The sequence below is a fragment of the Carettochelys insculpta genome, chromosome 4 (assembly GCF_033958435.1).
Source record: "Carettochelys insculpta isolate YL-2023 chromosome 4, ASM3395843v1, whole genome shotgun sequence".
In the NCBI taxonomy this organism is placed as follows: Eukaryota; Metazoa; Chordata; order Testudines; family Carettochelyidae; genus Carettochelys; species Carettochelys insculpta.
Window position 1 is genome coordinate 10,249,317 of NC_134140.1, and position 27,803 is coordinate 10,277,119.

The 27,803-nt window shown below is 38.2% G+C and overlaps 2 protein-coding genes across 5 annotated transcripts in view; one reads left to right on the forward strand and one right to left on the reverse strand.

The window, feature by feature from the left end:
• CTNNA2 (catenin alpha 2) overlaps positions 1–27,803 on the forward strand; it is an 814,165-nt gene that overhangs the window by 562,342 nt on the left and 224,020 nt on the right. The gene's annotated exons all lie outside the window — the stretch shown is intronic.
• On the reverse strand, positions 3,383–4,948 carry LRRTM1 (leucine rich repeat transmembrane neuronal 1). The gene has a single exon (XM_074991672.1). It carries the CDS (start codon positions 4,946–4,948, stop codon positions 3,383–3,385), a length of 1,566 nt encoding a protein of 521 aa, XP_074847773.1.

Sequence of the window (27,803 nt, forward strand, 5' to 3'; positions counted from 1 at the left end):
GATCAAAATAGAAACAACTTCATGCATACTTAGTCTAATATCAAATCTGAAAGCAGTAATCAGCAATAGCTTTCTCCTACTGCTACGTGTATTCTACAAAGGTAGTAGTATTCAAATATACCCATGCAAGCTGCCTGAAAGAAATAGCTGCATTTTGATTAGCTGGATTGTAATACAATAAATGCTTCCCCTTTACATTTGGAATATTCATTTATTTCTCACAGTAACGTTTTGTACAGATTTGGGCAATAATTCTGTAAAGTATCATTATGGTTTATAGCCATATGGATTAACAGAAATGCCAAGGGGCCATGGTGACAGCTCAGGACCCCAGAGGATATGTACAGGTGTCCTTTGGAGACCTGAAGAAGCAGAATTTTGCCGTGTGATGCTGTGGCTGTCACATGTCTGTTTAGAAAAAGGCTGAGTGATTATTTGAAAAATATCATCTCTCAAGTAGAATATCAGTTATCTTTATAAATGGAGGGTCTATCTGTCATTCTGCAAAGGGAAGCAAGTCATTAATGATATCTGCTCCCATTTTAGGGAAAGGGTAAGAGGTAGTAATCAGATTAGTCCTCCTTGGGGGAAAAATACTGCATTTTAAAAATAATCAGATTAGCAGTTTTAGTTTACTTTAAGGTGCCAGTGCAAGATGCAAGAAGACCAGAGGTGAATCAGTCACAAAGGCAGAATTGTCCAAGTCTCACAAAACCTCGTTTGAAATGTCTAATGATGGTAAACAGCATGAACCATTCTGTAGATGTTTGCAGTGACTTGCGTGGAAAACACACCTCAAACGTGCTCAAAATCTGAAGAAAGCTAGTGTTTTCACCAGCCATGCAGCAGATTTACATGGACCACAATATCTTATATCTACATGAACTCTGGAGAAAAATGAGTGCAGCAACACTGTTTCTTATAGCAACAGGAGTTGTTGAAGAAAAGCAATTCGATGTTTTGTTTTTAACAGATGTAGACCTTGAACTGTCTTGTTGTGCTCTTGGAAGCTTTCTGTCAAACCAGCTTAAACCAGTCTGTTTTCAACATGCCATTTTTGTTACATTTTGATATACGGATTATCTCATAGTACTGGTAATAAAAGTTAGAGAGCCAAATTCTGCTGACCTGCCTCAGGCAAAACCCTCATTTGCACTCAATAGGGATTTTTCTGCACCAAGTCTGGAAATTAGGGCCCTTTAGTATCATTGGGTAAGATGTTTTCTCTTACCAAACTCAGCAGACCCCCAAGACACACAAAGGGATGTCTTGCTATTGGTTCCATCACTGGTCTGCACTGCTCATTTAGGGCCTGATCCTCTTCCAGTGAAGTCAATGGGAGTTTAGGTATCAACTTCAATGGGTGAAGGATTGGACTCATTCAAATTTGCTGTGGAACATAACAAGCAATGCACCGATGCTAACATGGTTAATTACAATCCTAGCTAAAATGGTCTGAGTAAATTTCAAGATAGCAGGGAAACTGCAAATGGCTTGAAAACAAAAGCATTAGAGGTTGAGCTTATATTTTGGAAAAATGAAAAAAATTGATCCTCTACCAGTGCAGATTAACATGGCTTTAATGTATGGTGTTGTAGCTTTACTGTATAAAATACGGTTACAATACAGAAGTACTTCCTATTTAATTAATATAAATCATGGTGAAAGTTGCTAAGCAGAGGAAGAATAAAGCTTTGGCTCTTCAAAGGAGGGGCTCATTTGGCCTTTGGAAATAATTTATGATATATTCCTTTTTATGCAATTAAACATTGCCTACCAAGGCTCTACACAGAAAAACTTGGGTTGATTCTCTCCTGGTCAGTCTTTTAAAAACCTATTTTAGCATCATAGGCATTTTTTAAAATGTGTATCTAAGTTAATATTAAAAACATAATTTTAGTGGCACTTTCTTCCCTTTTGCTAGCCTCAGAGTGAATAAATAAGTACAAAGCATATACATTTTACAAAATCCTTTCATGAGTAATGTTTTATTGGAATGGTATTCGGTAGAAAGCAGGTTTGAAAAGATGAAGTGTTTGATATTATAAAAAATGTAGCATCATTGTTTTCATTGACAAAAGTGGAGTTGTTCAGAAAAGAATCAATACGTTGGTCACATATTGGAGAAAAGCATCCCAAATACAGGAGAAGCAAGCATTTAAATAAGGGTAGTAAAATGAAACAGCTCTAAATCTCTGGGTTAACAAATCACTGTTGATATTATCACTGACCCATGTGACAATAATTGGTATGGTGGGATCATATACTTTGTTCCTCTGCAGATATTTTTAGAAGGTTAGGCTGTTAATGATGCCTTGTGATTACAGTGATTGACAAGCTATGCATCCATAAGACTAGATTTTACGGTAGTTTACTATAGTAACAATGTATGCTTTAATCATGCTATGCATTAGGTGCCTGCAGTGTTACATGCAAGGCTTTACTCTTGAAAACTGAAAATTGGATTGCTGCCTCCTTAGTTCTTTCATCATTAGCCTACATTGCTCTCTGCTTTTAGCATCCTGCAGAAGTGTATGAAAGGGGAAAATGCTAGGAAATTTTAAATAATCCCTTTAAAATAAGGTGGATTTTATGGGAAAGATGAAGTAATGTTTTTAGGCTTTTTTTTAATGAGTTTTCACTGCAATTCAGATACAGAATATATTGCTGGGATATGCTGCATTTCTGTGGCTCTCAGAGCAACTTAAAAGTCAGCTATCTTGAAAAATCTTCAGAAATGTTTCCTAGCGACAAGTTAGAACATTAGCCTTTCCAAGATGACTCAGCTCCTTGTTTTAGCAATATACTGTTACACATAACATATTAACAAAAATGTATTTGTTATGCCATTCTTTCTTTAAAGAAACAGTGACCTGGTATATGTGGGCTACATAATAGTTACACTGTGGAGCCATTGTATTAATTTTAATCTTTCAGTTTTATGTGGCTTCCTTGCTGCTGGACTTTCATTTTAACACTATGTGAGGAGAAAATAGAATAAATTGTTGCATTATGCATCCAAATAACAATTCAGGTAGTATACACCAGTCTGTAGAAACTGTAAATGCTATTTTTTTATTTTAAACATTTTTGTAGTTTACAAAAAAAAAGTCAATCAATAATTGGTACCTTTTTACACTCTCAGATTCCTGAATATTGTCAGATCTTCAAAGGGAGCATTATCATATGAAATGTTAGGACTGACTGTCCTGAAGATTTTAAGACACAATAAAGCTAACATATCAAGTCTTTTAGACAGATTCTTTACAATTTCAGCAAAGAAGTGCATCAGAAATCATCAGAAAAGCACAGTAAACCCCCAATGAACTGTCTGTCTGCCCATTGTAATTTGGTTGCACACTGTTTAAATCCCCACAGAAAATCACACCTCACATTCCCTTGCTGGCTGCTGGTGACAGGAACAAGATCCATATTCATTTATGATCACCAGGGCTCCTTCAATGTGGTTGGGTTTGTAATCAACGTAATACTCCTGGGCTGACATGGCAGCCATTTGATGCATGGTTTGTTTCTGCTTCTGCTTTCTGCGCTGTGTCACAAAGCACTGTCTGAGTTGCCTTAGGCTGGCTGGAAAACACTTCCATGAGACATACAACACTAAAACCACGATGAGGAAAGAGAAAATCAGTGCCATGGTGCCTGTGACCACTTTGTGAATCTGAACAGCATTCTCAGTGTTCTCATTGGGCATCGTTACAGTTATGGCATTTGTTGTTCTTTCTCCTTCAGTATCCTGTACATCGTATACTATTGTGGCAGGGCTATAAGTGAAAATTTGGTCACTGTTGTTTGTGACTGCTGAGAGCATGTTGACACTTGTTGGGTCTTCTGCATCTTCGCACAAGTGGAAAGCATACACTGCATCTAGAACATCCTCTCCCTGTGCATATTCAGGGGTGGCACAGAGAAGATTGTTATCGTAGCGACCCTTAAAGTTACTCAGCCAGGAGGCCAAGGCGCAAACATTGCGGCTGCAATCCCAGTTGTTTGCAGAAAGGCTGATGCTAGTGAGGGATTTCCAGGAGTTGAGGATTCTTGGATCGATGTAGGTGAGCTGGTTGGAATCCAGCTGCAGTGATTGGAGGTGAGGTACACTTTCGAAAACATGAGGTTCAATGTATTCAATCTCATTGCCAGAGAGATCCATTTTTTCTAATTTCCATATCCAGTCCAAGGAATTGACTACAATGGTGACTTTATTCCTCCGAAGGCAGAGAGAATGCAGTGAAATGAGCCTTGGAAAATGGGCTAAATTCACCTTCACCAAATCATTGTGCTCAAGGTGTAGTTCGGTGAGTTTAAACAAGCCTGCAAAAGAGTTTCGAGCCAGACTTTTCAACTGATTGTATCCTATGTCTAGAAACTTCAGGCTGCGACAGTCCTGAAAAATTCTCACGGGCACAAACTTGATGGCATTGGACCGCATGTGCAAAGTTGTTAGTTTTCTCAGCCCATGAAACAGGTCTGGTTCCAAAGACTGCAGGTTATTATATGATAAATCCACACTACGCAAGTTTGGCATAGGTCGGAAAGTGGAATTGGGCAGTTGAGTGATTTTGTTGGAACTCAGAGTGAGTTCTTTAACTCTCCGCAATTTTTGAAAGGCATTCCCCTCCACTGAGCAAATGTGATTGTGATCCAGATAGAGCCACGTGAGCTGCATTAACCCTGTGAACTGTCCATCATGCAGCTCGGAAAGGCTGTTGTACCGCAGAGACAAGCCCATCATGCCCGACAGGTTGCGAGGCATCTCTGTAAGATTCAGTGACTCACAGTACAAAAGCCTGCCCTCACACCGACAGAGCTGTGGACACCCACTATTCACGGCTGGAAGCATTTTTAAAAAGACACCCAGTGTACACAATATCAACCCTGGGGGCTTCCTCAGCAACCAGTTTAAACAGAGACCGATAAGAAGGAAATCCATTAGCAAGAATCTTTCCAAATATGCTTGAGAATGTCCATTGAAATCTTTTTTTCCCAAATTCTACATCATATTTTATTTCAGGGAACAATAAAACGACACAGAGGCAAATATTTCACTTTACAGCATGCAGGAGCTGTTCAGCATTAAAGTTCACAGACATTCACAGGTAAATGGATGTCGATTTTGTTCATGTTAGATACTGCAGCAAACAGAAAAAAAAATCTTTCTTCCCGAAAGAATTTAATTAAAAAGTGTCTTACCCACCCTTTTCCAGAGAGTGACAACCTCCATTCAGTTGCTTCCTTTGTGTTTGGACTAATTATATGCAGAACTAAAAAAGACCCCTCTGTGCTACAAATTCAGTCCCTTTCAATTTTGTGCAAAGCTGGCAGGCTCACAATGTCTTATTTTGCTTCTGCTCAAAGAGCTAAAGGGATGTCCAGCTAGCTTTTTAAGCTGACTTCTAGGACCTGCAAGTTTCAGAACTATGTGCATGAGCTTGATCTTCTCTTTCTCTCTCTGTGTCCTTTTCTCTGCAGTTAATACTGTGACGTTGTGGAAAAAACTCCAAACTCTTTCCTAACGACTCCACACGATTTGACAATCTCTTTAATGTCCATCATTGGAAACGACCATTGACCGGCACAACCTTTACTCCACAGAGACAGATTACAATTCATTCACTGACCGGCTAAGGATAGCTTTATTTCCCATTCTTTGTTCGCTTTGCTTGTTAGGTGATGCTTACAGCAGAGAGAGAGACAGCAAGAATCCCTTCCCTTCAGCTGAGCAGTATGTTGCTAAAGCATGCAGAGGCACCTAGTGCTCACTGAGTGTCGTAAGCTACTCATGATTGTACGCCTGCACTGTGCATCTCAGACATGGGCAGATTGAAAAGGGGTGGGCATAAAACCAACATTTTAGTGAGCCAGTAAAGTAATATATGTCCTTTGATGAAATGGAAAATACTTTAAGCCTATCTCTCCATTTCTAAACACACACACACACACACACGCACAAAATCATCTGCAGCAGCCAGGCATTTCTAAGTAGGCAGCTATAGAATTAGACTTCTTCTCTTTCTTCCCCCCACCCCTTTGTTTAAACTCGCCTGAATTGATAAGGCATATAGGAATTAGACAGTGGGGTGGTATTTGTGTCTTGTTTTGAGAGTGAGGCTTTATAAATGAGATCTTTGGGATTGTTTTCCCTTTTTGTCCAAGAGCAACATTTGATTTTATAGTCATTTGTTGGGAGTGTGTTTTTATTCTGATAGCCTCTCTTTAGGACATGTTTGGGAATGCTGTGCCTTCAGAAAAGCATGCAGGGGTCTGCAAATCTGAATTTCTGGACTCCTATGTTTTAATTATGTTTGATCTTTTTCAGTTCTGCATATTTTTAACATGGTCAGTGCAAGCTTTTTCTGATGGTGCCTCTTTTTTTTTTTTTTTGCAGTGTATGCTACAGCACACAGAACTATTATTCATGCAGCATAAAGAATGCTGTGCTTTCTGAATGAGATCAACATGCAGGGTGCCCCTTCAGTGTGTTTGTGATGGGGAGAGAGGGGATTTGGAGTCTGATTAGATTATGTTTTCCCATTTGCGCTGCCCTTTGTTCCATGCTGCAACAAGTCATTGCATACTAATTTTCACTCATCATTATTTGTAAGAAAGACCACTGTTGATAAGCTATCTCTGTAATCTTTAGACTAAGAAGTATACAGTGCTATTCTCAGGAAGATATTAGCCATTCTTTTTTCCATTATGAAATACTATCAGAAGTGTGAGTTTGCTGACAAACGCTATTTGAATTGACAATTCAGGGTTCATTGTATCTCTGTAAGGACATTTGCAATGAAACACACATTGCATGCAAAAGAAAAAGCTGGTCTCCTGTTCAAGTCACCGTAGATTTTTAGATGGGTGTATAAAGTGCAGGATACCTTTGATTTTGGTTAGAATATTGACCAAAATATATATATTTTTTAAGATTTTGAAAAGTCAGTACAAGATCCTGGTTCTAATAAACGTATTTGATTATGGTTGGCTGCTTGAAGCATGTGCCTGATACAGCCCAAGAAGCATAGTAGTTTGATATCACAGGATTTCTCCTCCAAGGGAAGTCTCAGAAAACTTCATGCCAAAAATATTTTCAGGAATTCAAACATGAATGTGCAAGTGAATCATTTCAAACATATTTGTTTGAAACATGCTTCTCAAATAGGATAAAATCCTTTAATGGCAGTTTCAGAACTGGAAATCAAGAATTTTTTGGTCTCCTAATTCAATGTTTGTGTGCCCTTCTTCAGTGCATAACTAATGTAGTGCCATAAGAGTGGCTGGGCACATACTAAAATCTGAAACTTTCATGTTATTTCGCCTTCTCATATGGATGGAAAACTGAACACGCTCTTCTTTCCACTCAAATTCCTTATTCACACCTCCGGAAATCCTGCTGTGGCAATGAGAGCCTGTTCTTGTTCAGTAGTACTACAGGTTGAACCTCTCTTGTCCGGCACCCTCAGGACCTAACTGGTGCTCAAAGAAAGAATTTGCTGGATCATGGGAGGTCGCTATTGTCTAGCAATGTTACCAACACTTCCACTGCTTTCTGGTCTCTTAGAAGACATTTAGGGGTAAATTACACCTTAATAACAGCACAGAGCAGTGAGAGCCAGGACCGGTGGCTGTAAACAAACTTTATCAGCTCACAGGAAATTCAGCCACACCCATCGGCTAATGAAAATCATGCTGGATTATAGATATAGTCGGATGAGAGAGTACCAGATTAGAAAGGTTCAACTTGGGGTATATATTGGCTTCTTCTTCCCAGTATACAAAAGTACTGGGGAAAATGAGGAAGGAGCATGAAGAGAGAGACCCAGAGAAGTAGACAAGGAAGGGGAGGCTGTAAAATCATGGACAAGGGCATATTCAGGAGTCGAGTTTGGAGTATTTGATGTAGTCAGTGGCAGCGGTGTTAGGCATGTATGGAGATTGAATGTAATCACTGAATTCCCTTCTTTGTTAAGTGAGATTGGCAGACCCTATATTTATAATCATGATACAAACCACTTGCATGGTATAATGGAGCCATATGCAATCACTGGAAAAGTATTCTTCTGGCATAGATGAGCAGTCTGCTCAGCATTAATTTGCTAAATCTGGCTCCTTTTCCACTGTTGTCTACTGATGTAGGAGAAAAAAGAGATTTGGTTGAAGATATTGTTCTGCTTCAAACCACACATTTGGTGGTGGCTTAGCATCTATTAAGGATCCCATCCCAGTGCCATCAATTAGATCTTATTGCAGCTGATGTAAGTAGTATGAAAGTGAAAGCTGGCTTAGAATTAAAAGGCCAGACTCAGGTCAACTAGCTGCCCCTATCTCTATAATATTTTTGTAAAGCCAGGTAGTTCTAAGAATGTCAGTGGTCAATATGTCTGGCTACAGATATTGAAGCAATGGGTTGACTAAAACTATGGAGCATGAGTCTGAACAGAAATAAAATTTGGTGAATGTGTCTTGGCACACTAATGACTTTGGCTAAGCCTTTTAAAATGTACTTGTCACCGCTATAAAAACAAAAATCTTTCAACCTTATTGTTCTTCAAATGACTTAATTCCCACTGTTGAAGCTATTAGCACTGCAAATTGTTAAGTTTACACATTTTCTACAGTTTAAAACCCCATGGCAAATTTGTATAAATTAAAAGACTTAATTAGCTGTATAAAATGCATCTTATTATAAGTTGTTTTCAGAAGTGCAAAGTAAGTGTACCTGTATTTAAAGGAGGCTGATTCAATTGGTGCAAAGTAGGTTAGAGAAGATAAAGTTTTAGAAAAAGTTTAGTTAAAGAACTACAGATTGGAATCATCACATAAATGAAATTTGCAGATACTCCAGTGTACTGACTCCTAAAATTGCTCAAGATGCCAAAATAAGTGGTAAAGTCATGTTTAGTCTAGTTTCATTGAATAGTTTTCACATTAATGATATCTGTGCATTCAATAACTTAACACACTATCTTGTTTAAAGTGCACTGCCTATTTATTAATTTCTTGTCTATGCTATAGTTGCTATTCATGCCCATGTATTTATTAATCCCAATCTGTGTTTCACTACACCAATTTATGGTGTATGTTATATAGAAGATGAAGCTATATGATCACATTGGTCCATTGTAGACTTGAAAAATATGAACCTATGACTTCTGCAATGTTCCCCCAGTGTAAAGGAATGCAGAATTTTCTTCACAATTTATAAGTGTTTGTATAGTCTGTATTTTATTAAAAATCAAATATGTAAATTCAAAAATGTGCAAGATACCATTAAGCAGAGTGCTAAGTATTTTTTTGTTTTTGCCATGTGCAAAGAACACCTGAACTATACTTCTTGCTTTTGGTATTTTCTAAGTTGTTGCTATCACTGTGATAAGGAATGGGAATTTGATTGGTGATTTTAATTTCCCTGTTGTGGCTGGGAATGGACAAATTCAAACCTTGATCTTTACACTTTAGTCTTTAATTTTCAAGTGCAGTGAACTGTGGTATTTCTTATAAAGGAAACATTTAAAGAAAGAAAAGGAAAGGAAAAACATGACTTCAAGGGTAGCAAATTAAATCTGTTATTGTTCAGATTTTTACATCTTGGACACTTCTGGCATTTGACTCACTGTCTCCTCTCTATAAGATTTAAAATTGCAGTGGATAAGGCATGGATGAGCTACCTAAAAAGGTGTTTATGGTGGAAACACAAGTATTATATTATGCACGATTTTGAGACAAAATTACTCTGGCAAGTCAGAGTGGTGAAGCAATAAGTAAATGGTAGTTATCACTGCTGCCTTACTTGCTGTACAGAATAGACACATTGGATGTGTTATGATCTTTAAGACATATTCTCATATATATCAGCCAATTTTTGACAATGCGAAAAATACACATTTATCTCTCCATGCAGATATTTGGTTTGGTTGTCATTACCAGCCATAACAGTTTCCCACATGAATGTCAGTAAAGTCCATTATGGAGGGCAATCTACATACAAAAGTATCAGTGTATCTTTTTAAGAAAATATATCAATAGCAATAGTAAGTCTGTAATAGCCACACATTCCTGGTGTAAAATTCCCGTAAACTAAGAGTTCCTGACTCTACCCCTAATTATATGTGAAATTCCAGTATGGCTATCTGGCTGCACAATGGAAATATATGACCAGCCATGTTGGCTGTGAACCTCCTGAAGTCAGCTTTTGTTTACACTATTAAAAATAAGTCTTGTAACTTAAGTTTTAAGTAATACATACATTGTTAAAGGCAACATAGCACATAGGCACAGATAGTTAGTCTGGAAATAATGGAGCTGGTTGTGAACAAATCCTAGTTCCTGTACTTGTAGACTAGAATTTTGGTCTTGTACCTTGAGTTAGCAGCATTTTAGTTACATTTAGTTAACTAACACCTTCAGAAATGCTAATCTAGACATTCCTTCCAGGAGACCACAGCATTCTCTGGAGGTGTTACTTAAATAAATTTAACTGATTTCTAGTTAACTAGTGTTAAAATGGGACCAACCACTAGCTTAGATATATTGCTAAGGTCACCATTTCTTCTTAAGGTTAGTCATAACTAGGCAACACATTTAAAAACATTACTGTTTGTGTCTGCATTACAAGCAAAAACATAGGGGTCTTTAAAACATATTAATTGGAGTGTTTTAATTAATACATCTCTTAAGCCATCTCATTTGCCCAGCACAGATAAAACCTAAGGCTGTTTCTTTGGTAAAAAGCATGTTTGTACATTGAGATAGCTAATTTGAAAAGTGATTACCATAAGAAGTCCTCTTTGAGAAAAGGTACTGGTAATTTTTACTTCAGAGTAGCTAGTCAAAGTCAACTCTTTATCCTCCCACCAGCGGTTTAATTAGTTTAGCTAAGTTAAAGGTAAAAACTACCTGTGCCTTGCCTTAACCAGGATTTAACATGGAGGTAGTTGTCAGCTTTCTTACAGAGCAGACCAAACCTCTGAGCCAATAAGCATTGCTCAGAACAGCAAGGTGAAGGAATTAATTGGAAGAAAATTCTGAAATAAATTTTCAGAACCTTGGGGTGAACAAATTAAAGTTTGTTTCAGACAGTCTTTTCAGAGAGTCATTTTTAAAACTGGATAAACTGTTCCTGGAAAATCTTGACAGTGCATTAGACACAAATCTGTTCTGCCTGGTATTAGGAAAACAGTTCTTCTCCAGTAATTTCTTTTGCTTCTTTCCAAACGTATTTCTCATGAATAATCAGAGAAAGAAAACTAAAAATTCCATCCAGAATCAAGATTTTTTTTCTCATCACCTTCGTGCAGGAATACACTATAGTTCCCGCAATACCATTGCAGTGAAAAATGCACTGTGCTCATTAGTTAAGGATTTTGAGACTAAATTAATTTCAAGGAATCAGATCGCTAGGTAAAGACCACATTAGCACAAATGGGCTAGGTTAATTCAGGTTTCTTCTACTTGAGCCAAAGATATAAAGCACTTCATGGAATAAAGTATCTTGTTATGCTTTCTTCAGTCAGAACAGGTCTTACTGCAATTGGTTGAGTAAAGCATTTCAGATAAGCAGTATGTTTCCACACAATTTTATCTGAATGTTTTATAATCTGAAATATTCTCTGAACTAATTCCTAGACTTGCTACAACTTCTAAACAACGACAACTGGCCCACATAGTCATGGGGCTACATGGTGATCAGTATCTCACAACCCCTACAGAAAACATGCAAACCAATCTGTGGCAGAAATCTGTGTCTTTTTGAATATTTGGGTTGTTTAAAAGGCCAGTATTTTTTATGTTACCATCCTTCTTGCTTTGATATATAATATACAGAGGCTGAAAGGAGAAATTTACGAAACTACCATTATTGGAATTATTGGTGTGGGTTTGTTTTTGATTTGTGTGCATTTTAAAGAAAGCTGTCTTTGTTCATTAACAGCCTATTTTAAAGCCAATTAAAGTAAATGGGAAGCTGAGGATCATGCCTCTTCAAATTGTTTTTATGTTTTCACAGCCTTATGTGAAGGATGTTATGCAACTGATGGCACAAAAAAGGTGTGATCGAATCAAAGCTTTTTTTTTTTAATGATCACTTATTGTCTTAAACTGTTTGAATCTGATAGTGAATTCTATAAATATATGCAAAGCCACTTGAAAAGTTGACTTTGGTCTCAGAGGCATCTAACTTACTTAACTTTCCTAACGAAGACTATGTCTACACACTGATTTGATTTTGAGTCTTACAATTTGATATTATTAACTATAGGATGAGTATCACAGATTTTGTTGGAACCCATTTGATGTTTTGCACAAAAATAGCGTAAGACTTCATAGCGAAATTCCATTGGCCATGCTACAGGAAAGTGACTCTAGGGAAAGCCTGTTTTTCACAACATAGGACTTCTTTGGACCTCTCTATGCCTGTTAGAATTCTAGAGAACAATGTATGGAAAAAGTCTTGTCTCAGTTGTACTCCTTTTGTTGTACAATTAGACATAATTGGACAAGAAAGTGCTTGATTTCCTTTTCAGATGTGGTATAGAGCCAAGTTTTTATTAATTAAAGCTTCCAAATCAAAATCAATGGTCAGTGTTGTGAAATGCCTAATAGCTCAAAATATACTGTAGAATTTTTTGCATTATTTAGAAATAGTTGTCTGTGAACAAGGTGTTTATGTGCATAAATGCATTCTGCAGGTTATATGAGTGTGACCACACAGACTGTGGAAGAATAATAACCCCTTTTCATGACTATGTCAGTAAAGTTCCAAATAATGTGATCCTGTGACAATAATAAATCCTGGGTATGAGGGATATAACTGGTGTGAAACAAAACACTTCATATGTGCCCCTTTTTGAATTCCCATTGTTTCTCGGCCACTCAAGGTTCAGTGACTGGTGATCCACCACCTACTGCACATGGCCTACATCTCCTCTTCTCCTAGCAACATTGGCTGGAGGTAGTGGGGGCGGAGACATACCTCCCAGGAGTTTCCCAGTGTGATACTTACACTGCCCAGTTCCCTGCTCACATCATAGTCTGTGCTGTTTAACTGGCAGTTCAGGAGATTATCCAGATTGGTTACAAACCCCAGCTTCCATCCAGGAGTCTAAGGATATGCTTACACTACAGAATTATTTTGGAATACCTTATTCCAGAGTTATCATTCCAAAATAAAATATTCAAGAATAGCATGTCTAACTACAGGGAGGTTCCAAAATAAGCAAAACTGATTTGGAAATGATGTGTCCACACACAACAGAACCAGTTTTGGATTAGAGTCCCAGGTATAACTTATTTCAAAATAGCCCCTATTTTCTGTCTATATAGCCCTTATTCTGAAATGCCTATTTCAAAATAGTCGCTATTCTTCATGGAATGAGGTTTACCAATTCTGAAATAAGCCAACTGCTATTTCAAAATTCTTTCTAAATAGCAGTTGTGGTTGGAGATGCTTGCAAAATTTATTTTGAAATAGTGGATGTTATTTCAAAATAACTTTGCTGTGTAGACCTACACTAAATTTCAGACTTGATCCTCCTGGGTAGTAAGAAATTAAATGACAAAAAGTGATTAAGAAAACCAATTAACCATTGGGAATATGCCATCTGAGGATGGAAGTGCAGCTACAGTGGAAGATGAGCATAGTTTCAATAGTTATATATAAAAACTAATGATGGGTGAATGAAGGAGCATTTGAGAAAAGTGGGGCTTTTTCTGTTTGTTTTGTTTTAAATGAAAATAATCACTCATTCTCCTATCTTCATCCTACTCATTCTTTTTTATATGTTGTATGGCTGTCCTCTCTCTTCAGGACATGTAGTGTTCTCTATGGGTGCGGTTACACTGCAATGATCTGTTGACAGAAGTCACTGCTCTACTACCTGACAAAACTTCTGTTGACAGACTGTGACCACAAACAGAGGCCAATTGGAGGAGCACTCTGCTCTGTCGACAGACTGGCTGGACTGTTCGGCTGCTCTCTTGAAAAAGCAGGCACCTGGAAGCACAGCAGACAGGGCTTCCCATTGTTCTGGAGAAGGTCCCCCAAAGTGTCTACGCAGCTTTTTTGTCAACAGAACCTTTTGACAAAAGACGCTCTTCCTCTTCTGGAAGAGGAAGAAGGCTTGTCAGCAGAAGTTCAGTTTTTTCGGAAAACCCAGGGTTTTGTTGGCATAACTTGCTTTTGTAACTGTATCAAACGTGTTTGACACAGTGCCTGACATAATATAGCCCCAGTTCTGAATAAGGTCTTTGTGCTATGGTTTAATATAAATAAATAATAATAATGCACAAAACTGGGATGCTGCATGCAAAAATTAAATTTGAGGCCAGCATGAAATTCATTCAAGTTGCCTGGGATTTGATTTATTTATTTTCAGGCAGTATGGGAAGATGTTTCTCATGGTATTTCTTAGATTGCTATATTAGCTGAGCTTACTCCATGCGCTGAAGTAAATCAGCAGCAGCCATTTCCACTTTTCCAACAGACTTATAGAGCACTGGAGGAGATATGCTGCCAAAACATGTTAAAGATGTTTTCTGACAAAGATAATTGATAGAGTTAGACGGCCATTTATACTCCCTAAGAAAATAACTCCAGGATAGGTAATTAGGGAAATAGAAAGGAAGATCAGTGTAGATGGGATTGAACTAGAGAACATAGGGCTTGTCTACACTACCACCTTCCTTCGAAGGAAGGATGGTAATTCGGGTGTTGGGAGTTTACTAATGAAGTGCTGCCGTGCATAGGCAGCACTTCATTAAGCAAATTCTCCCCCACAACAACTCCGAAGTGTTCAAGGAGGAGTAAGGGGACTTTGAAGTTGCCCCGGCACTTCGAAGTACCAGCGGGTGTGCCGTGGCTAGATGCATGCCGGTACTTCGAAGTTTAAAACTTCGGAGTTGCCACAGTGGGGGAATTTGCTTAATGAAGTGCTGCCGATGCACGGCAGCACGTCATTAGTAAACTCCCAACACCCTAATTCCATCCCTCCTTCGAAGGAAAGTGGTAGTGTAGACACAGCCATAGAGAAGTTCATGTATCTGGGGAGCAACATAATGTATGATCTAGACTATAAGAAGGTAATAGTGAGTAGAACAGCAAAAGCAAGAGCTAGTTTGAAAGCGAAGGATAAGATGTAGAAAAGCAAAGTGATTAGCTTAGGAACAAACTTAGCATCTTGGAAACGTGCGTGCTCATCAGCATGATGTACAGATGTGAGACATGGGTGATCACAAAAGGTTTGAAGAGAAGAATATTGGCATTCAAGAGAACTTGTTACAGAAACCTCCTGAGAATAGGATGGATGCAAAAGGTCACCAACGAGGAATTTTATAGGAAGATACAGCCGAAGGAGAAGCTACTGCCGAAGGTTATACAATGCAAGTTATAGCTCTTTGAGCATATTTGCAGAATGAACAACAAAAAATCAAGACCCTGGCATTCAGCATAATGAATGGTTCGAACAGGAGAGTCAGAGCACACAGAGAAGGGGTAGATGATACAGTAGATTGGTGTGGAGCTAGTCTGCAGAAACTAAGCCACTCCACACTGGACAGGGAAAGATTGAAGGAAATAGTGAGAGAGGCATCCAGTGGGTGCTGAGCCCATATTTTGTTGTTGTTGTTGTTGATGATGATGATGATCTGTAACAGCAATTGTTGTATAGAGATGGTGGTCTGTGGGTCCTGCTGAAGACCACTGTAGGATTCAAACAGCAATGAAGGGTCCTGTGGCACCTTATAGACTAACAGAAAAGTTTTGAGCATGAGCTTTCGTGAGCACAGACTCACTTTATCAGATGTAGGATTCAGTGAACTTTTGGATACTTGCCAAAAACAAGCCGAGCTCTCAACATCTTGAGTTTTCTTCTGACCTTTACTTTATAGGTTTTATAAAGTTAAGGCTGGTTTATAATATACTTACTGGGATTTACCTTTTTTCTTCTTTCGTTGTTTTTGTCATCCTTGGATACTTATAGAAGCACAATAATTATTTGAAGGGGGAAAGGCAGTACTGTTTTTGAAGGAAAGTCATAGCTTAGCAGGGGGAATTTAGAAGGTGTGTAGTTTCCATAATCTTATAGGATAAGAGTGCAAAGCCAAGGCATCTCACCTTGCCTTATATCCGCCTATTATCTAGCTAAGGAAGAATTGGAATTAGTGTTCACATTTTTCAGTCCAGGTGCTCATTACTTTTCCTTGAGGTATGAATTGGCTGGACTGTTGCTGATATTTGCTTTTGCTTCTGCAGCTTCTGTGATAGTACTGAATTTTGGAGGTGGCCAATTTACATGATGCTGTTCCTGTATAATGATACGTTATGAAATATTCATCTGCTGCTGTTGAGTTCTGTGACTCTCAGTCAGCCCACTGAGGTCACATCCTTGGAGTAGAAATTAAAAACTAGGGGAGAGAAAGCTAGTTAGGAACCAAGGTGGGACTCTGTCTAATTAAACCTTTCCATTCTTGCCTCACAAAAGCCGCTTCTGCACTTTTGACCTCCTATCCTATTGAATCATGTGAATGGACTTCTGAGCCCATGACAGACCTTTTGGAGTATTCATACTTCCTTGGTTCCTATGTATCAGTCAATTGCACAGGTGACCTTTACACTATTTGGCTGTGTCTACATGTGCCACTTCTTCTGGAAGTGGCAGGGTAATGAGCTGTCTGGAGGATGCTAATGAGGTGTGGATATAAATTTCCCAGATTCCAGACTCTAGAATACACGGGCAGACGTGCAGCCCATGGGGATCTTTTAGAAGGTAACCCTCCTTCCGGAAGCCTCATCTTCCTCAAAAATTCCACACCTCACTAGTGTCTTCCAGATGGCTCATTACCATGATGCTTCTGGAAGAAGTGGCACGTGTAGACACAGCCTGTATAAATTTAACACAGCATCATCACTTCTGGTCCATATTTAAAGTGGGGAATCTGAAAACCTTGGACAACCTATTACACCTATATTCTCCCATCAGTGACATCCGCATCCCTTCTCTATCACAAAAATAAAGGCTGATCAGAGGATACTGTTTTCCTGTTTAAGTGATACTGAGGAGGTGAAAGGAAATATTGTTACAATTTAAATCTCCCATCAAGGGCTGTAGCCAGAAGGTAGTGGTGGTGAACTGTTCCTATGCCATCAGAGAACACTTGTGGAGTAACACAAGTTTCAGTCATCTCTCCTGGTTTGTTCCATATCTGGATGCAGGAACTGGAAGAATTTCTGAGACTTCAGGGACTCAAATGCTAGCAGTACGTGCTATGCAACTCTGTCCTTTAGCAGCTATCCGTTGTTACTTACAAATAGATGAGGAGCCGGCTGAAGATAAATCTAAGCAGTCAGAAGTCAGCAGGAATCACTCAGAAGAACTTGCTACCAATATGTTGTCATCTCCTCTGAATGACATTTGTCCCAAGATCATCAGGGTATTTGCAGTGTAGGTGTCCTTTTAGGTGCTTTGCTGTTGTTGGACAGTCAGATAATTTCAGCCTCAAATAGTACATTCTGCCAACTTCAGTTAGCAAGGGGACTCTGGCTATTACTTGTCAGTAGTGACCTGGATTTATCATTTTCTAAATATCTTTTGTGAAATTGCAGTGGAATATACCTTGCCTAGCCAACATCAATCTGGTCCAAGCTGAAACTGGTGTAAAAAGCACCAAATTGCCTCGTTGCCAACATGGGTACAAAAACCCCATCACCTTTGTTCTCTGCTTGCTCCACTAACTCCTTATTGGACATCAGGTCAAGTCTCAGGTTTTCAAGTAAAATTTCTGAAAGTATTGTAGGCTTCCCAATTTTTGAAGTGGCATTTAAGCTTCTTAAGTGCTTATATCCATTTGACGTTCAATAGGACTTAGACCCCTATGTCACATATGACAATTTTACCCTTTGTACACATTAAAAAAAAGAAAAAAAAACCTCACCCTTTTTCTTTTACTTTAAAAATTACTCTAGATTCATTGAAAATTAATTATTGTTATATTTCACAAATTAATTTTTATAAGGTCATTACTTGGATGACTCTGGAGAAATTTTGTACACTAAAATAAAAATCATGTTTTAATTTTCACATTGCTGCAGTAAATAGACATATTCTGGCAACATTTGCAGGTCTTCAGTGAACTACTCAAAACCTGTTAGGACAATGATTATATTACTTAGGTTCCACATACCACAGATTTCTCTTTTTACAGTTATATTTTTTATACCTACAATTATAAATAAAGTGATTAGATTTACAAATTTCCCCCACCCCACCCCAAGCCAAATCCTACCACATTTTACTGTCCTTTTTCTGACAAAACTACAAGTGATGTCAGTTGTTGGATTTGTTCCTAACATGGTAAATGAAATAAATGGACAGTATCTCCTTTTTAAAAAAATGTTGTTTATTGATTAGCTTTTACTGTTTTGCATAGGGACTAGGGCAAAAAATAAACTGGTTACTTTTAGGGTCTGTTGGAGAAATACATCATTTTTCATTATGTTTGATGATTTGCTTACAGTACTTGCTTTACTTAAAGCTGCAATTAAAGATCACCTCCCAGTCAGAAGAAAAATGTGATAAAAATGTGACTTGGAACTAGGCAGAACGTTTTCTATAGCCCTTTGGGATTAATTCCAGCAATTATACAATTTGACGTTTTACAGAGAAATAATCCTTTGTGTATGAGCTCCATTAATCATAATCACAAAGGCACAAAGTTCACATCAGAGACTTCAGTCCAGTCACTTACTATAAAGGATTTAATAACAGGCTAATGAACATGTTCACTAAATGGTAAAGAAAAAATAAACTTGTTAAAAAATTCCAAGAAATGCAAATGTGTTAAAGCCTGTTGTTTTTTTTTTGGGTGAAGTGTGATGCAGTGTGTCAGCACTCTTGCTGATTGTTCATGTCTGTTCCTTTGAATACAGTGAATTTCTAAGTTGTTGCTGTAATGGACATCATGCCTCCTACTAGTTTGGTGTAATTTCCCCTGCAGCATTTTGTCTCTTTTAGATATGATAACCAAAAATTCAGAGACAGCCAGCACATGAAGTGAAGCACTTAATCTGTACTTTTTGGTTTCCTTATGGAACTGGTGATTACAGTGTTGTAATTTATATGGGCAACTTCTCATTTGTTTTAGAAATGTTTTAGTATATTAAGTGGTTTATGGAACTGTTTTTTATGGAAGAGCTTTTGTGTGTTGTGCTGTCTGTTGCAGGAGGCATCTGAGAAACATGATTTCTACCGTAGATTTTATTTGAACATAAAAGTGAACAGCTTTTTTGCATATGATTAGAACTGCATAGGTGAATATTGAGCAACCATCTTTCATAGTAACACAAATGTCAGAAATTTGCTGCTGTCTTTAGGTATTTCATTAGCTAAGGATATTTCATAGAGTTCTCTTGTTACAGATCTAAGAATAATGGGAAAAAGCAACAATGATTAGGTGTCCATATATGAAAAGTGGATAACTGCTTTCATCGCAGCATCTTGTGGTGTTCACTGTTTGTGAAGCTTGAAAAGGGGTGTAGGACTGTGCTGCTAAGAAGTATTAAGAGTAATCTTTTCTAAAACCTGCATAGAACACTTAAGAAATTATCATGATTTTAGCACAGCTTTCTTATATGTTTTCTAATTTGGTGAGAAATTATCACTGAAGAATAATGCCTCTTTTTGATAATTGTGTGGCAATACTTATTTTGACTCATTATTTTATAACAGCATTTTTATACATGTCAGTTGTCATTCTTTGTACACTCCAGTAGATGGAACTCCAGTCTTCTTGTCATTTAATCTCTACTCAGAATAAAAATTTTGTTCTCCTGCCCACCACATCTCATCTGTGTAATGCTTTTGGTTACATAGAAATGTGATTCAATTCCATTTTTATTGGAATCACACTGTTAAAAAACCAACACCCCCCCAACACATGATCATAAACATACAAACTACAGAATCATAAAGTATATCCCAGCCACAATTCAAAAAAAAAAATAGACAAGAGACTGCATAAAACGGAGTAGCGCTGGAAACTTCTCATGCTAATGAAATCAATTTTCTGATTGCACACATGACTTACTAGGATCTTTATATGTGATGCTTTTGCTGTAATGTGCATAGCACATATTTCCCTTTGTGTTATGTTCAAATCTAATAATTTACTATATGTATAGAAAATGCTTGATTAAAATTAGTGAAAACGTGCAAATTAAGTTGAAATTATACCCACATGTCTGTTATCATGAAAAACATTTCTCATGACATCAGAAATGGCCAGATCCTGACCTGAGTTTATTTGAGTTTAGTTAAAGGGCGCCTTAAATGAAATAGCTCTAGATTTACAGCAGTGTAGCCAAGATCAGAACCCAGTCTTTTGTCACTCTTCTGCTGACAGAATTGCTGGATGGAGTCTACCTTCTTGTTAGCTTTTTTAACTTTTCCACTTCAGCTGTATCACTTAGCCGACGTCTACACTACAGCAATCTGTTGACAGATGTCACTGTCAGACGAGATCTTCCAACAAAAGTTCTGTCAGCAGAGTGCTTCCACATACGAAAGTAGATCAAAAGAGTGATCCACTGCATCCACAGAGAGTGGCCGGATTACCCGGCCCTCTCTTAACAGAACAACCAACTAGAAGCACAGCAGACAGAGCTGCCCTGTGACCCAGAAGCCCCCACAGCTTTTTTGTTGACAGATTCTGTCAAGAAAGGCGTTCTGGCGCACGGGGGAGAGGCAAAAGGCTATTGACAGAGGTGCTGAGTTCTCATTTGTGTCTCAAATTTTCCCCCACAGAATCTTATAACTCTTAAATAAATGCCTGTGGAATTTGCAGAGATAAATGACATCACTCTATGAATTAATGCTGGTCTGAAAATGGGCACACACAAAATATGGGATTGCACTGTCTAGGCTGGAGAATAAAAATCATAGCTGTCAGCCAAAGGATTCTGTCTCTGTTGCTCTGTATCCAGACCACAGTTTAATTCCAAACCCCTTCATCTACCTCACAGTGGAAGGGAGTGCTAATAAGTTGAGTCATCAGTTATGAGATATAGTGCTAACCTCAAAAGAACACAGGCTGCTCATCTGTTTATATTTTATTTACCTACAGCAATTGTGGATGGCGTTTAGTAGTTTCACAAGAAACCTTCAAACAACAGTCTAGCTTACAGCATACTTGGTGTATTGGTGCCACTTTCATATTATGGCAATAATTATTTCATTTTTTAAAAATAAACTACAGACAATTGCAATGAATATTAATGTTAAAGCCATTTTTAGAGAGCTGCACTTCACACTGGGTTAGTAGATTCTTTTCTTGTCAATCAAGTTTTGCTTACCGAATGGACATTTTTACTTTACCCAAACTTTATTGGAATAAATTATTTTCATACAAGGCAAGCAGGTCCATTTCAGCCTGACTTTTATGTACTATTTTTTTATGTAATAAATTAGTGAGCAAGGTAATAAATCTCTTTTGGATATCAGTTTCATCTCTGGAAAGAATCCCAGGAAATCTTAGGGAACTGGCGTTAGGGTTATGTACAGGTCCTGGGTATATTGCAGATAGGTGGTTTGATTCTCATTATCTCATTTAGTACTATAGAAACTACTCCACTGGAGTATTTATTAAAACTTGCTTAAGGCTAGCATTTTCCCTCGGGTCAATCATGAGTTCAGAGGAATGGATGTAGAAGCTAGATTTGTTCCTGCTGGAGCAGTGAATGATGTCTCACTGGGCCCCCCAGGCTAGTATTTCAGATTTACCAGAATGTACTTCAACAAAAATTCTTCTTTCATATTGAAAAGACCATGTGTACCTATTAGAAAACACACAGTGTGCACTTAAAGATATTTTATTTACTGTTTTGCCACTGCATTTCAGATAAGTAGCCTTAAGATTTCATACACTGATGGAGTTTACTACAATTTTGGATTAAAACACACAGAACAAATTCAGATTCCTTTTATAGCACTCATAGTGCTAATAACGCTTAAAACAGTGCTGCCCTTTTGTCACTTGAGCATACTTGTGCAAGAAGCAGCATGCAAATGCTATTCAGTGCTGAATTCCCACTCTTCTAGAGAAGTCAGCATCACTGCTTACATGAGTACCCATATGAATAAAAGTTTGTATAATATAGATTTTCCTTAATAAGGAAATAAGCTTTTTTTTTTTTGTAAAATTAGCTGCACTTCATCCTTTTTTCCCTAAGAAAAAGCCATTTGAAAAGCAATTACTGTATTATAAAGAGCATTATTAATCCAGTCAGGATTCTGGCTTCATGAACATTAGCATGAATTGCTGGCCTTTCTGTTACCAGCGCTTGCTTAGTTTTGGTTTCACAATTTACAAAATATAGCTGTGTAAAAGATAACTATTTCTTTTATTGCTTTTTTTCCCCTAAAATTAACCATTCCTTTGAATGGAAAAGGCATATGCCATAAATATATGTCCAGAATGGAAGAACATATGGAATTTTATCTTGTAATTGGGAATGTCAGGAGCCAAATTTTCACTGCAATTGCAGGACAGTTTACATGCACACAGGATTTCAGATTTTTATCCTATTCTTTCTTGCTGTCTATCTGGATTCTCATTCAGTCCTATCATTCTGAAGCTACAAATGCAAAGCTACCTAAAAGATGCTAGTAAAATCTGAAGCAAGCCCTGAGTGTTATGTTCCGCATTGCTGTTATTGTATATTTGACACGTTTAGCCACTTGTACGTGATAGCCTCCTGTGTAATATAAATAAAGTATTTACATTTTTGTTGCACAGTGATCACATTTATTTATTTATAACCTAACATTCTTATCACCATGGTATCCAACATATGCCACATTCCTGATTCTCCATTCTAGAGCAGACTTTACAGGTATTCCTTTATAGGACGCAGAATAGGCCAGCAAAGCAACTATGTTAGACTGATAATAGTGTACACATTCACATGCAGGGGGATGAAATTACACAGTTCAGATTACTTAACCCAAGTACCAATATATATCTTATTTCCTAGTTATTCATAAACATAGACTTGTGGATGCACATCTTATATTCTTATTTAACTTCTACAATCACAATCCAACATATCAATATGCAGTGCACCAGTTTTTGCACCTGTTCTGTCCACTCAGACTGTTCTTTTAACCATGCTGGTCTGCTACACTAAAGCAATGTAATAAAGGGCTTAACTTAATTTAGGCAGTCAGTTGCAAAGAGAGTAGACGGGATGTGAAGAGATAGTTCAGACTGGCTGGGTGTTTAAAGTAAACCATTAAGTTTCAAATGTGCAGGTAAAGTTTTTCAAAGCTGTCCTGGTGATTTCATCACACAGATTCCATTAATTGTCACATTGGTCCTTGGCACAGTTAGGAAGATACAAATGGTGCAGTGAGAAAAGAACAGGTGTATTCATATATCCTATGATATAGGTCCATATGTACACCACTCCCTCCAAAATGTTTCCACGGCAAGCCAGAAACCCTAAAATGAATTGGAAATATCCACAGAGTCTAGGAAGGGAGAAACCATGCAGTTCCTTCCATTCTCACAAGAGCACAGATCTCATGGATATGTGATTCTGGTCTTTTTGAAAGATGCCAAAAAGTCCTTCTCTCTGAATCTCCCAGATAGTAGGTATTCATTTAAATAGGTAAAATCACCCTGGAGCATAGACCATTGCACTATATTACACTGTTTTTTGTTGTTTTTTTAAATTTAAAATGTTTCATATTACAACTAAAAATATTACTCATGTTTCCACTTGTCAAGGAAAAGAACACATGTCTGTTTACGAGGAACTACAAAGACCTTGGAAGACAAAATACCACATTCACATAGTGTCCCTGTGTGATAGATGAAGCACTGGGATATCTGACTTCCTCCTATGGTATGTAAAAGATAGTGTAGTCAGACAGGTACACATATGAGAAGGCTCAAAAGTGTGAATTATTTTACTGAAGATCTGGTGTAAATTATGCCCAATAAATTGCCTCCAGATCTGCTTGTTCTTAGATAGTAGCAGTGCAGACCCATGACTTTTTGATTATTATCACACATGCATATCACTTTCCAATTAGAGGATTGTTGTTTGTGGCATTAATATCCCATGACAGAAGGACAGCCTTTGTTACTTACTGAGGTAGATAGATTACAGTAGACGCTTTATCATTATGTGGATATATTTTTACAGTATACACCTTTCCTATTTTTTCATGTCACTGACAAAACTGACAAACATACATCATCTTACTTTCATATTTTTTGTCATTCAGTAAAATGAGGTTGATGGGGCATATGAAATGTTATTTCTTCCATTTACCCAGCAGCAATCATTACATCTCTATCTTAAGTACTTTTATGACCTCCATGATCCTGGTATCTTAGCATTTTGCAATCTTTAATATTACTTATCCTCACAACACTCCTGTTCTTTTATCCCCAATATACAGATGGGGCACTGAGAGTCCAAATATCAATCCAATGGTTTCATATGAAATCCATGACAGAGCAAGGACTTGAATCAGTGTTTGCTAAGGGAGCAGACTGACCATTGGACCAGCCTTCCTTTCCTGTAGTGTATGAAACACACAGCTATACATTTTTACCCCAACTAAATTAACGCAGATCTTTACAGTGACAATAAGCTATCCCCACTGGGAGAAGAAACAGAGGCACAGAAATATAATGGAAGCAAATTTTTAACTCTATAAAGTAAAAACCAAGATGTTTGGCAGGAACAGTAATATCATGTAAATAATATCATATAGGGCAACATCAAACAGTTGCTTAGGAGAATAATAAACTATAAATTTCAATCACAATAAGAAGTTTCCTTTAGCTATGTGCTGTGTCACCCCAAGAGGGCATCCATCTACTCTTTCCCCACCTGGCTGCAAAATTCAGTTTTGTACCAGGCTACCCCACCTGACCTCTCCCCAGTAATGCCCCTTTCCTTTGACACTGCAATGACTGCACGGCTCTGCCTGAGAATGATAGTTCCTCATTCAGGGTTGCAACCATTTCTCAGATTCTCAAACTGTGTTCCCTCTGAGTGCCCCAGTGGACACCTAGCCAGCAATGAGTGCTGTGCCCCTCACAGCCAGTTTCCTTGTACAGAGCTTGTCATGGCCCAGCTTCCTCTAAGTTGTCCTCCTCTGGCCAGTCCCAATTTTCTCCACATTTCTCCTCCTTCTTCTCTAAATGCCGTCTAGCTTCCCAGAGGAGCAGATTCTGAGCACCTTTCCCAGCTTGAGCTGCCCTCTCATTGGCTGTCTCTTTCCCAAGAGCAGCATTCGGGGCTGATGCTCCATATTCTAGTACCAGGTCCAAGGTTAATACACCTTCACCTTTTGAAGCTGAATGAGAGAAATTTGAGGCCCCAGTACCTCATGTTCCCTGGGGTCACGGATCCTTCCCATTTCATTCTCCAGATACAGATGGAAAGCCATGAGCTTGGGGCCCTGCACATCTGTCAGTCCTGTGCATCTCCAGTTACTTTAGTTGATAATTTCTATGCCAACTGGTAGACAAGCAGTAGACTCAGTCACTTCACTGAGCAGGTTTTGTTTTTATTTCCAGTTCCTTCAGATGTAATCTGAGTCTTTGAAGGAGGTGGATGTAATATATGTTCCCTTCCTCTATTGCTTTCAGTACTCAACATAAGTATACACCAAAGCCTAATTCCCTCTGGGCTGATATTCTCTGTAATTAGACACCCTCAGGAGGCTCATACCACAGACTCAGGCTCATGGAGCTGAGGGTAAGGGTCTGTCTATTTGTGGTTCGGGTTGTGGTTTAATCCTTCAAGCATCTACACAGCAATTAAATAGCCCCTTAACCTGAGCACTATGAGCTTGAATCAGCTTCCATGGGCCAGCTGGGTTTTAACTATACTGTAGACATATCCTTAGGCCTTACGAGCAGTCCACTAAACTTGAGATGATAGCTGTGACATGTTCTAGGAATAGTCTCTCCCCAGGCAGCTCTGTAACAGCATGGGTGATGTTAGGATTCTGACTTGGGCTCTTCTGCTATCAAGAGATTAGAATCAATATAGACGTATTCCTGGGTCAGTCTGAGGTTTGGTCTGATTTGCCCAATTAGCCCCAAATGTAGGACTGTGGAGGAGATTTTGTAAAGGCTTTCTTAGTGAAGAGGAATCAAAGTGGTAGAACCAGAAGGCCTGCAGGAAAAAATGTAGAATCAGCAAACATGGGGAGAAAGCTTCAAGCGCGGTTTCTACACGATCATAGTTATGAGCTATCGATGAATCTGAAGTTTGGGAATGAATTAAGTTTAGAGTTTTTTTACTTTGTTGCACATGTGGTGTGTTCAGAGCAGTGTGTGGAATCTACTGTACTTGTTTAGAGGCCCCTATTTGAGGGTTTTTTGGTTTTTTTTAGGTTTTTTGATGGCAGAGAAAGGTTTCTTCCCACCTGCTTGATTGTTCTTTGGATAAGAAAAGTCTAGTTCACAGTAATGTCTTTTTTTCCCTCATGGTCTAAGAGCCATTCCCCTCTCTTATTTATACTGAAATAGATTCTCATTGCCAAACTTCAGCATCTCTCTGGGAACTGCTGGATTTATAAAACTGAATGTAGAGACAGATATGTGGAGGGAGGTTGGCAGTTCATAAAAGATTGTGAGTGCCAAAGGAGATGATGGGTGGGGAAATTTAGAATGTGTTTCAGATTGGGTAAAAACTTTGTGGCTGCAGCTGCACTTGCATTCCTCTTTCAAAAGAAACATGCAATTGAGGGAGATTAAAATGCAAATGAGGCAGACATTTGCATATCTGGCACCTCATTTGCATGTTCTTCTTATGAAAGAAGAAAAGTAGTTTAGACGCAGCTCTTTTGAAAGTGAACCCCATCTTTGAAAGAACCCTTCGTCCCATAAAAAAAAAAGGAAGATGGGGTTTACTTTCGAAAGAGCCACGTCTGCACTGCTTTTTGTGTTTTGAAAGAAGCTCTTTCAAAAGACAAATATGCAAAGAAGTGCCAGATAGGCAAATCTGCACCTCATTTGCCTTTTTGATTTCTCTCATTTGCATGTCCCTTTCAAAAGAGGAATGCAAGTGTAGATGCAGCCTGTCATGGGAAACAAATCAGAAAGAAGGAGATTTTAAAATGAATGCAGAGAAAATTAAAGCACAAGTTTCTTGCGATCATGAAATAAAATATTAAACAAAAGACAGAAACACCTATAAATCCAATGGTACAAATACTATTCTCCTTAACCTTTGATGATAGGACAGGAAGCATTGAGCTTAAATTGTAGCAAGGGAGGTTTGCATTGCACATTAGGAAATACTTCTTAACTGTCAGGGTGATTAAGCTCTGGAATAAATTGCTTAGAAGTTTGTAACATCTGCATCACTGCAGATTTTTAAAAGCAGGTTAGACAAATATCTGACAGGGATGATCTAGATGGTACTAGATCGTGCCGTCAGTACAGGGGACTGAAGTTGTGACGTCTTGAGGTCCCCTTAGTTCTAGTATTCTGTTATTCTAGTAAGCCACATAAATTTGGTATAATTATTAGAAGACCAAAAATATTGTATTTTCCTTATCTTTCAATTAACAGTTCTCAAACTTTGGGCCAGGACCCCAAAATGAGTCTCAATCCAAATTGAAATGGAGGCTCCATGGCTGACATTAGACTTTCTGGGATCCAGAACTGAAGTCAGCAGTCAGGCTGGGGCTCACACTTCATTCCCCCTGCCTAGCTTATGTCATTGCAAAAGAGGGTCATGGTGCATACTGGAAGCATCTGAAACTGGTAAA

Bases quoted from the DNA above. Each gene is read 5' to 3' on its own strand.
- LRRTM1 (XM_074991672.1), bottom strand. From the start codon at position 4,948: ATGGATTTCCTTCTTATCGGTCTCTGTTTAAACTGGTTGCTGAGGAAG.